This window comes from Rattus norvegicus, chromosome 5 (assembly GCF_021556685.1).
Source record: "Rattus norvegicus strain SHRSP/BbbUtx chromosome 5, alternate assembly SHRSP_T2T, whole genome shotgun sequence".
Lineage (NCBI taxonomy): Eukaryota > Metazoa > Chordata > Mammalia > Rodentia > Muridae > Rattus > Rattus norvegicus.
This window is the reverse complement of record NC_141538.1, coordinates 116,676,167-116,688,773: the sequence shown is the minus strand read 5'-3', so window position 1 is coordinate 116,688,773 and position 12,607 is coordinate 116,676,167. Positions and strand designations below refer to the sequence as shown.

The window sequence follows — 12,607 nt, the reverse complement described above, 5'->3', positions numbered from 1 at the left end:
TCTCTGCACCCAAATCCCGTGGGAGGGAGAGCTAAACCTTCAGAGAGGCAGACAAGCCTGGGAAACCAGAAGAGACTGCTCCCTGCACACACATCTCGGACTCCAGAGGAAAAAGCCAAAGACCATCTGGAACCCTGGTGCACTGAAGCTCCCGGAAGGGGCGGCACAGGTCTTCCTGGTTGCTGCCGCTGCAGAGAGCCCCTGGGCAGCACCCCACGAGCGAACCTGAGCCTCGGGACCACAGGTAAGACCAAATTTTCTGCTGCAAGAAAGCTGCCTGGTGAACTCAAGACACAGGCCCACAGGAACAGCTGAAGACCTGTAGAGAGGAAAAACTACACGCCCGAAAGCAGAACACACTGTCCCCATAACGGACTGAAAGAGAGGAAAACAGGTCTACAGCACTCCTGACACACAGGCTTATAGGTCAGTCTAGCCACTGTCAGAAATAGCAGAACAAAGTAACACTAGAGATAATCTGATGGCGAGAGGCAAGCGCAGGAACCCAAGCAACAGAAACCAAGACTGCATGCCATCATCGGAGCCCAATTCTCCCACCAAAACAAACATGGAATATCCAAACACACCAGAAAAGCAAGATCTAGTTTCAAAATCATATTTGATCATGATGCTGGAGGACTTCAAGAAAGACATGAACACACTTAGGGAAACACAGGAAATCATTAATAAACAAGTAGAAGCCTACAGAGAGGAATGGCAAAAATCCCTGAAAGAATTCCAGGAAAACACAATCAAACAGATGAAGGAATTAAAAATGGAAATAGAAGCAATCAAGAACGAACACATGGAAACAACCCTGGATATAGAAAACCAAAAGAAGAGACAAGGAGCTGTAGATACAAGCTTCACCAACAGAATACAAGAGATGGAAGAGAGAATCTCAGGAGCAGAAGATTCCATAGAAATCATTGACTCAACTGTCAAAGATAATGTAAAGCGGAAAAAGCTACTGGTCCAAAACATACAGGAAATCCAGGACTCAATGAGAAGATCAAACCTAAGGATAATAGGTATAGAAGAGAGTGAAGACTCCCAGCTCAAAGGACCAGTAAATATCTTCAACAAAATCATAGAGGAAAACTTCCCTAACCTAAAAAAAGAGATACCCATAGGCATACAAGAAGCCTACAGAACTCCAAATAGATTGGACCAGAAAAGAAACACCTCCCGTCACATAATTGTCAAAACACCAAACGCACAAAATAAAGAAAGAATATTAAAAGCAGTAAGGGAAAAAGGTCAAGTAACATATAAAGGGAGACCTATCAGAATCACACCAGACTTCTCGCCAGAAACTATGAAGGCCAGAAGATCCTGGACTGATGTCATACAGACCCTAAGAGAACACAAATGCCAGCCCAGGTTACTGTATCCAGCAAAACTCTCAATTAACATTGATGGAGAAACCAAGATATTCCATGACAAAACCAAATTTACACAATATCTTTCTACAAATCCAGCACTACAAAGGATAATAAATGGTAAAGCCCAACATAAGGAGGCAAGCTATACCCTAGAAGAAGCAAGAAAGTAATCGTCTTGGCAACAAAACAAAGAGAATGAAAGCACACAAACATAACCTCACATCCAAATATGAATATAAAGGGAAACAATAATCACTATTCCTTAATATCTCTCAATATCAATGGCCTCAACTCCCCAATAAAAAGACATAGATTAACAAACTGGATACGCAACGAGGACCCTGCATTCTGCTGCCTACAGGAAACACACCTCAGAGACAAAGACAGACACTACCTCAGAGTGAAAGGCTGGAAAACAACTTTCCAAGCAAATGGTCAGAAGAAGCAAGCTGGAGTAGCCATTCTAATATCAAATAAAATCAATTTCCAACTAAAAGTCATCAAAAAAGATAAGGAAGGACACTTCATATTCATCAAAGGAAAAATCCACCAAAATGAACTCTCAATCCTAAATATCTATGCCCCAAATACAAGGGCACCTACATACGTAAAAGAAACCTTACTAAAGCTCAAAACACACATTGCACCTCACACAATAATAGTGGGAGATTTCAACACCCCACTCTCATCAATGGACAGATCATGGAAACAGAAATTAAACAGTGATGTCGACAGACTAAGAGAAGTCATGAGCCAAATGGACTTAACGGATATTTATAGAACATTCTATCCTAAAGCAAAAGGATATACCTTCTTCTCAGCTCCTCATGGTACTTTCTCCAAAATTGACCATATAATTGGTCAAAAAACGGGCCTCAACAGGTACAGAAAGATAGAAATAATCCCATGCGTGCTATCGGACCACCACGGCCTAAAAGTGGTCTTCAATAACAATAAGGGAAGAATGCGCACATATACGTGGAAATTGAACAATGCTCTACTCAATGATAACCTGGTCAAGGAAGAAATAAAGAAAGAAATTAAAAACTTTTTAGAATTTAATGAAAATGAAGATACAACATACTCAAACTTATGGGACACAATGAAAGCTGTGCTAAGAGGAAAACTCATAGCGCTGAGTGCCTGCAGGAAGAAACAGGAAAGAGCATATGTCAGCAGCTTGACAGCACACCTAAAAGCTCTAGAACAAAAAGAAGCAAATACACCCAGGAGGAGTAGAAGGCAGGAAATAATCAAACTCAGAGCTGAAATCAACCAAGTAGAAACAAAAAGGACCATAGAAAGAATCAACAGGACCAAAAGTTGGTTCTTTGAGAAAATCAACAAGATAGATAAACCCTTAGCCAGACTAACGAGAGGACACAGAGAGTGCGTCCAAATTAACAAAATCAGAAATGAAAAGGGAGACATAACTACAGATTCAGAGGAAATTCAAAAAATCATCAGATCTTACTATAAAAACCTATATTCAACAAAATTTGAAAATCTTCAGGAAATGGACAATTTCCTAGACAGATACCAGGTATCAAAGTTAAATCAGGAACAGATAAACCAGTTAAACAACCCCATAACTCCTAAGGAAATAGAAGCAGTCATTAAAGGTCTTCCAACCAAAAAGAGCCCAGGTCCAGATGGGTTTAGTGCAGAATTCTATCAAACCTTCATAGAAGACCTCATACCAATATTATCCAAACTATTCCACAAAATTGAAACAGATGGAGCCCTACCGAATTCCTTCTACGAATCTACAATTACTCTTATACCTAAACCACACAAAGACCCAACAAAGAAAGAGAACTTCAGACCAATTTCCCTTATGAATATCGACGCAAAAATACTCAATAAAATTCTTGCAAACCGAATCTAAGAACACATCAAAACAATCATACATAATGATCAAGTGGGCTTTATCCCAGGCATGCAGGCATGGTTTAGTATTCAGAAAACCATCAACGTAATCCACTATATAAACAAACTGAAAAATAAAAACCACATGATCATTTCATTAGATGCTGAGAAAGCATTTGACAAAATTCCACACCCCTGCATGAAAAAAGTCCTGGAAAGAATAGGAATTCAAGGCCCATACCTAAACATAGTAAAAGCTATATTCAGCAAACCAGTAGCTAACATTAAACTAAATGGAGAGAAACTTGAAGCAATCCCACTAAAATCAGGGACTAGACAAGGCTGCCCACTCTCTCCCTACTTATTCAATATAGTTCTTGAAGTTCTAGCCAGAGCAATCAGACAACAAAAGGAGATCAAAGGGATACAGATCGGAAAAGAAGAGGTCAAAATATCACTATTTGCAGATGATATGATAGTATATTTAAGTGATCCCAAAAGTTCCACCAGAGAACTACTAAAGCTGATAAACAACTTCAGCAAAGTGGCTGGGTATAAAATTAACTCAAATAAATCAGTTGCCTTCCTCTATACAAAAGAGAAACAAGCCGAGAAAGAAATTAGGGAAACGACACCCTTCATAATAGACCCAAATAATATAAAGTACCTCGGTGTGACTTTAACCAAGCAAGTAAAAGATCTGTACAATAAGAACTTCAAGACACTGAAGAAAGAAATTGAAGAAGACCTCAGAAGATGGAAAGATCTCCCATGCTCATGGATTGGCAGGATTAATATAGTAAAAATGGCCATTTTACCAAAAGCAATCTACAGATTCAATGCAATCCCCATCAAAATACCAATCCAATTCTTCAAAGAGTTAGACAGAACAATTTGCAAATTCATCTGGAATAACAAAAAACCCAGGATAGCTAAAGCTATCCTCAACAATAAAAGGACTTCAGGGGGAATCACTATCCCTGAACTCAAGCAGTATTACAGAGCAATAGTGATAAAAACTGCATGGTATTGGTACAGAGACAGACAGATAGACCAATGGAATAGAATTGAAGACCCAGAAATGAACCCACACACCTATGGTCACTTGATTTTTGACAAAGGAGCCAAAACCATCCAATGGAAAAAAGATAGCATTTTCAGCAAATGGTGCTGGTTCAACTGGAGGGCAACATGTAGAAGAATGCAGATCGATCCATGCTTATCATCCTGTACAAAGCTTAAGTCGAAGTGGATCAAGGACCTCCACATCAAACCAGACACACTCAAACTAATAGAAGAAAAACTAGGGAAGCATCTGGAACACATGGGCACTGGAAAAAATTTCCTGAACAAAACACCAATGGCTTATGCTCTAAGATCAAGAATTGACAAATGGGATCTCATAAAACTGCAAAGCTTATGTAAGGCAAAGGACACTGTGATTAGGACAAAACGGCAACCAACAGATTGGGAAAAGATCTTTACCAACCCTACAACAGATAGAGGCCTTATATCCAAAATATACAAAGAACTCAAGAAGTTAGACCGCAGGGAAACAAATAACCCTATTAAAAAATGGGGTTCAGAGCTAAACAAAGAATTCACAGCTGAGGAATGCCAAATGGCTGAGAAACACCTAAAGAAATGTTCAACATCTTTAGTCATAAGGGAAATGCAAATCAAAACAACCCTGAGATTTCACCTCACACCAGTGCGATTGGCTAAGATCAAAAACTCAGGTGACAGCAGATGCTGGCGAGGTTGTGGAGAAAGAGGAACACTCCTCCATTGTTGGTGGGATTGCAGACTGGTAAAACCATTCTGGAAATCAGTCTGGAGGTTCCTCAGAAAATTGGACATTGAACTGCCTGAGGATCCAGCTATACCTCTCTTGGGCATATACCCAAAAGATGCCTCAACATATAAAAGAGACACGTGCTCCACTATGTTCATCGCAGCCTTATTTATAATAGCCAGAAAATGGAAAGAACCCAGATGCCCTTCAACAGAGGAATGGATACAGAAAATGTGGTACATCTACACAATGGAATACTACTCAGCTATCAAAAACAACGAGTTTATGAAATTCGTAGGCAAATGGTTGGAACTGGAAAATATCATCCTGAGTGAACTAACCCAATCACAGAAAGACATACATGGTATGCACTCATTGATAAGTGGCTATTAGCCCAAATGCTTGAATTACCCTAGATCCCTAGAACAAACGAAACTCAAGACGGATGATCAAAATGTGAATGCTTCACTCCTTCTTTAAATGAGGAAAAAGAATACCCTTGGCAGGGAAGGGAGAGGCAAAGATTAAAACAGAGACTGAAGGAACACCCATTCAGAGCCTGTCCCACATTTGGCCCATACATATACAGCCACCCAATTGGACTAGATGGATGAAGCAAAGAAGTGCAGACCGACAGGAGCCAGATGTAGATCGCTCCTGAGAGACACAGCCAGAATACAGCAAATACAGAGTCGAATGCCAGCAGCAAACCACTGAACTGAGAATAGGTCCCCTATTGAAGGAATCAGAGAAAGAACTGGAAGAGCTTGAAGGGGCTCGAGACCCCAAAAGTACAACAATGCCAAGCAACCAGAGCTTCCAGGGACTAAGCCACTACCTAAAGACTATACATGGACTGACCCTGGACTCTGACCCCATAGGTAGCAATGAATATCCTAGTAAGAGCACCAGTGGAAGGGGAAGCCCTGGGTCCTGCTAAGACTGAACCCCCAGTGAACTAGTCTATGGGGGGAGGGCGGCAATGGTGGGAGGGTTGGGAGGGGAACACCCATAAGGAAGGGGAGGGGGGAGGGGGATGTTTGCCCGGAAACCGGGAAAGGGAATAACACTCGAAATGTATATAAGAAATACTCAAGTTAATAAAAAAAAAAAAAAAAGAAAGAAATACTCAAGTTAATAAAAAAAATGGGGTTCAGAGCTAAACAAAGAATTCACAGCTGAGGAATGCCGAATGGCTGAGAAACACCTAAAGAAATGTTCAACATCTTTAGTCATAAGGGAAATGCAAATTAAAACAACCCTGAGATTTCACCTCACACCAGTGAGAATGGCTAAGATCAAAAACTCAGGTGACAGCAGATGCTGGCGAGGATGTGGAGAAAGAGGAACACTCCTCCATTGTTGGTGGGATTGCAGACTGGTAAAACCATTCTGGAAATCAGTCTGGAGGTTCCTCAGAAAATTGGACATTGAATTGCCTGAGGATCCAGCTATACCTCTCTTGGGCATATACCCAAAAGACACGTGCTCCACTATGTTCATCGCAGCCTTATTTATAATAGCCAGAAGCTGGAAAGTACCCAGATGCCCTTCAACAGAGGAATGGATACAGAAAATGTGGTACATCTACACAATGGAATATTACTCAGCTATCAAAAACAACGAGTTTATGAAATTCGTAGGCAAATGGTTGGAACTGGAAAATATCATCCTGAGTGAGCTAACCCAATCACAGAAAGACATACATGGTATGCACTCATTGATAAGTGGCTATTAGCCCAAATGCTTGAATTACCCTAGATCCCTAGAACAAATGAAACTCAAGACGGATGATCAAAATGTGAATGCTTCACTCCTTCTTTAAATGAGGAAAAAGAATACCCTTGGCAGGGAAGGGAGAGGCAAAGATTAAAACAGAGACTGAGGAACACCCATTCAGAGCCTGTCCCACATTTGGCCCATACATATACAGCCACCCAATTGGACTAGATGGATGAAGCAAAGAAGTGCAGACCGACAGGAGCCGGATGTAGATCGCTCCTGAGAGACACAGCCAGAATACAGCAAATACAGAGTCGAATGCCAGCAGCAAACCACTGAACTGAGAATAGGTCCCCTATTGAAGGAATCAGAGAAAGAACTGGAAGAGCTTGAAGGGGCTCGAGACCCCAAAAGTACAACAATGCCAAGCAACCAGAGCTTCCAGGGACTAAGCCACTACCTAAAGACTATACATGGACTGACCCTGGACTCTGACCCCATAGGTAGCAATGAATATCCTAGTAAGAGCACCAGTGGAAGGGGAAGCCCTGGGTCCTGCTAAGACTGAACCCCCAGTGAACTAGTCTATGGGGGGAGGGCGGCAATGGTGGGAGGGTTGGGAGGGGAACACCCATAAGGAAGGGGAGGGGGGAGGGGGATGTTTGCCCGGAAACCGGGAAAGGGAATAACACTCGAAATGTATATAAGAAATACTCAAGTTAATAAAAAAAAAAAAAATGCTCGGCTTTCCCCACAAAAAAAAAAAAAAAAAAAAAAAAAAAAAAAAAAAAAAGAAAGTTGGGAAGTAAGGAGTATTTTACAATGACTGAAAAAATGTTAACATATTTTGAATTAACTAGAAAATCTGCATATTCAAATTAAATAAGTTTGAAAATACACATTCATTAAGATGTTGAACTAGTTTTAAGGTTTTTTTTTTTTTTTCTAGGAACAGCATAGAGGTTTTTGCGGCTCCATCTACAGAGTTTTTCAAATCAGTTTCATCTCCTAGATGATGGGAAGAAGTCAATATAATAATCTCTGACTGGAGAACAATGACATCAAAATATAATTCTGCTCTCTTTTTAAATAATAATATTGAAAATTCTTAAAAGAGAAACAAGCCGAGAAAGAAATTAGGGAAACGACACCCTTCATAATAGTCCCAAATGATATAAAATACCTCGGTGTGACTTTAACCAAGCAGGTGAAAGATCTGTATGATAAAAACTTCAAGCTTCTGAAGAAAGAAGTTGAAGATCTTAGAAGATGGAAAGATCTCCCATGCTCATGGATTGGCAGGATTAATACAGTAAAAATGACCATTTTACCAAAATCGATCTACAGATTCAATGCAATCCCCATCAAAATACCAATCCAATTCTTCAGAGAGTTAAGCAGAACAATTTGCAAATTCATCTGGAATAACAAAAAAACAAGGATAGCTAAAACTATCCTCAACAATAAAAGGACTTCTGGGGGAATAACTATCCCTGAACTCAAGCAGTATTACTGAGCAATAGTGATAGAAAACTGTATGGTATTGGTAAAAACAGGCAGATAGACAAGTGGAATAGAATTGAAGACCCAGAAATGAACCCACACACCTATGGGCACTTGATTTTTTACAAAGGAGCCAAAACCATCCAATGGAAAAAAGATAGCATTTTCAGCAAATGGGGCTGGTTGAACTGGAGGTCAGCATGTAGAAGAATGCAGATCGATCCATGCTTATCACCCTGTACAAAGCTTAAATCCAAGTGGATCAAGGACCTCCACATCAAACCAGATACACTCAAACTAATAGAAGAAAAAGTGGGGAAGAATCTCGAACACATGGGCCCTGGAGAAAATTTCCTGAACAAAACACCAATGGCTTATGCACTAAGATCAAGAATCAACAAATGGGATCTCATAAAAAAGCTCCTGTAAGGCAAAGGACACTGTTGTTAGGACAAAACGGCAACCAACAGATTGGGAAAAAATCTTTACCAATCCTACACCTAATAGAGGGCTTATATCCGAAATATACAAAGAACTCAAGAAGTTAGACTGCAGGAAGACAAATAACCCTATTAAAAATGGGGTTCACAGCTAAACAAGGAATTCACAGCTGAAGAATGCCTAATAGCTGAGAAACACCTAAAGAAATGTTCAACATCTTTAGTCATAAGGGAAATGCAAATCAAAACAACCCTGAGATTTCACCTCACACCAGTGAGAATGGCTAAGATCAAAAACTCAGGTGACAGCACATTCGGGCAAGGATGTGGAGAAAGAGGAACACTCCTCCATTGTTGGTGGGATTGCAGACTGGTACAACCAGTCTGGAAATCAGTCTGGAGGTTCCTCAGAAAATTGGACATAGTACTACCTGAGGACCCAGCTATACCTCTCTTGGGCATATACCCAAAAGATGCCCCAACATATAAAAAAGACGTGCTCCACTACGTTCATAGCAGCCTTATTCATAATAGCCAGAAGCTGGAAAGAACCCAGATTCCCTTCAACAGAGGAATGGATACAGAAAATGTGGTACATCTACACAATGGAATACTACTCAGCTATCAAAAACAATGACTTTACTAAATTCATAGGCAAATGAATGGAACTGGAAAATATCATCGTGAGTGAGGTAACCCAATCACAGAAACACACACATGGTATGCACTCATTGATAAGTGGATATTACCCCAAGTGCTCGAATTTCCCTAGATGCATAGAACAAGTGAAACTCAAGAAGGATGACCAAATTGTGAATGCTTCACTTCTTCTTTAAAAGGGGAACAAGAAAGCCCTTGGGAGGGAATAGAGAGGCAAAGTGTAGAACAGAGGCAGAAGGAAAACCCATTCAGAGCCTGCCCCACATGTGGCCCATACAAATAAAGCCACCAAAGTAGATAATATGGATGAAGCAAAGAAGTGCAGGCTGACAGGAACCGGATGTAGATCTCTCCTGTGAGACACAGCCAGAATACAGCAAATACATGGCAAATGCCAGCAGCAAACCACTGAACTGAGAATAGGACCCCCGTTGAAGGAATCAGAGAAAGAACTGGAAGAGCTTGAAGGGGCTCGAGACCCCATATGTACAACAATTCCAGGCAACCAGAGCTTCCAGGGACTAAGTCACTACCCAAAGACTATACATGGACTGACCCTGGGCTCCAACCACATAGGTAGCAATGAATAGCCTAGTAAGAGTACCAGTGGAAGGGGAAGCCCTGGGTCCTGCCAAGACTGAACCAGCAGTGAACATGATTGTTGGAGGGAGGGAGGTAATGGAGGGAGGATGGGGAGGGGAACACCCATGTAGAAGGGGAGATGTTGGCCCAGAAACTGGGAAAGGGAATAACAATTGAAATGTAAATAAGAAATACCCAAGTTAATAAAAATGGAGAAAAGGAAAAAAATATATTTGCCTACCATAGTCCAGGGACTTGGATTGTAGTGTACCCTCAATAGCACAAATGGCCAATTCTGAACTCAAAATTTTTAATGTTTAGTATACACTCATATACCCAAGTCTCTAAGAATCTCCATATAAAGAGGAAAATGCACATCAGTAAGAAATGCAGGTAAGTATTATCATTCATTTAGCCTTTTCCTCTAGAATGGTACATGAATTTTTATCAATTGTTTGGTTTAAATGAATCTTTATAAACAAGAAATCCTAACATAGTAAACTGTTCTTGTTCCCTAGGTGAAAGGATGACTTGGTACCAAATGCCTATGTCCATTGGATAAAATGAAATTTCAATCACCTTTATATAAGTGTTCTAGCTGTTACTGGATTCACACTGTAATGAGGAATACTTTGGTCATTACTCACATTTGATGAAGAACTTGTGCCATGGTCACTCCATTAGTCAGCTGTTTGACATCTTGACAGGGTGAGGCAGTCTTAAATGTCTGCAGCTAAAATGACACAAAACAAATCAACTTATTGTTACACTATTCTTACAATACAGAATAAATAGAAAGCAACAAAATTGATTTTATTTTGTTTAACTACAGATGCAAAACTATTTTTCTATGGCTGTGTAAATTCTGTATAGAAATAAACACATTATTACATAAAATCAAGCCTAATATAGTGAAACACAGTAATGATATTGTATGAAATTATTCAGTACTTCTAAATAATACAAACTCAGACATATCTATTATAAGGAGAACATCAGAGAAAGAACTTTGAGATACCTGAGCACATCTAAGTTAAAATTTCAGCGAAGTTGCTTGATTAGACACTAAAAGCTAGAATAGAAGTGCTAGGTCTAAAACTACTTATACTTAATGAATGAGCTCCAAAGGAAACAGGAACTAGCCAACAGTCATCCCCAGAGCACAAACGGCTGAGTTGCTTCAATCTAGGATGGCTTCAGCTACTGCTAACATTTCAAATCTTGATTATAAAGGTGTTCATGAAGCTGACAAGATGGCTCAGTGGGTAAAGTTCTTGCTGCTAAATGTGGTGCCCTGTGTTCAATCTCTAGAACACACATTGGTAGGTGGGGAGAACCAATTCCTGCAAGTTGTTCTCTGACATCCATTCTCCAGCCATATCACATGTGCAAATAATTATGCAAATATAATCAACAAATAAGAAAATTAATGCAATTTTTAAATGTTCATATATACTTTAAGAAAGATGTAGAATAGTGACATCTTTTTCTTTTTTTAAATTTCTTTATTTTATATATATATGAGTTCACTGTAGCTGTCTTCAGACACACCAGAAGAGGCATCAGATCCCATTACAGATGGTTGTGAGCCACCATGTAGTTGATGGGAATTGAACTCAGGACCTCTGGAAGAGTAGTCAGTGCTCTTAATGGCTGAGTCATCTCACCAGGCCCTGACATCTTTTTCATAATATCAAATCCAAAATAGGAAAAAATTTATTAAGCAAAGTAAAAACTAAAATGGGTCATATAAATTAACAGAAATCTAATCTCTACCCATACTAAAATGTATTATGAATTCATTTTCATAAACATTCATCCCCTTCACTATTCACTTATTCTCCTCAAGTTTGCCATTTAACTATTAAAATTCTATAGTTAACTATAGAACTATTAACTATTAAACTTCTATAGTTTCTTCCAGAATAAGTCACTATGATTCTGTTCATTTTGAGATTTGACAGGATTACAAGGGGAAATGCACCAGATTCTCTCTCAAAGTAGTTATCATTAAAATTAAGAAAAGGAGAAAATGGCATGTCACATTGAGACAACATAATCATTTCACAATAACAGTATACATAAAATATTTTTGAAAGAAAAGTCAATAAATATATTAAAATTTATAATTTAGGAAAGCCTTCTAGAAGGTTCCTAGATGGGAGGTCATGAGGGTTAAACAGCAAAGCTTTGAAATCAAGGGCCAGAGGAAGGAAGCATCAGGATGTGTGAGTATTTTATCACACAGATACAAGAGAAAAGATAGCATTTTTAAGAGCATACATTTCGGTATTATTGGATTGTCAGTACTAAGGTGGATGAGAAAAGACTGTCAACCAAGGCAAGTGAAGAGGCAGGCAGGAGTTAGGATGTTAAAGGACTTGGACTATAGCGTGGACTATATAATATCCTTAGAAAAGAAAACTATGTAATCAGAAACAACCGGAAAAGTTTCTACCACGGAAGATGGTTGGGAGAATTAAAAAAAGGAGGGAACGTGTGACCAGTGTCTGCTATGTGGTTAATGTTATGTGTTCAATGGCTACTAGCACAATCTAGACAAGCTAAGTTTTCACGAACCATGAAAATACAAATTCAAATCTCCAGCACATTAAATCCAGTGGTTTTTATGCATCTAAGAATCACTAAGG

At 39.4% G+C, this 12,607-nt stretch overlaps 1 protein-coding gene across 5 annotated transcripts in view; it reads right to left on the bottom strand.

Moving 5' to 3' along the window:
• Hook1 (hook microtubule-tethering protein 1) overlaps positions 1–12,607 on the bottom strand; it is a 63,248-nt gene that overhangs the window by 41,807 nt on the left and 8,834 nt on the right. For all 5 annotated transcript variants that reach the window (XR_015619714.1, XR_015619715.1, NM_001107946.1 and 2 more), the window contains 1 exon segment: positions 10,604–10,689. Coding sequence is in view for 3 of the 5 variants with exons in the window: in NM_001107946.1 (NP_001101416.1) it covers positions 10,604–10,689 (86 nt within the window). In the remaining 2 variants the exon portion in view is untranslated.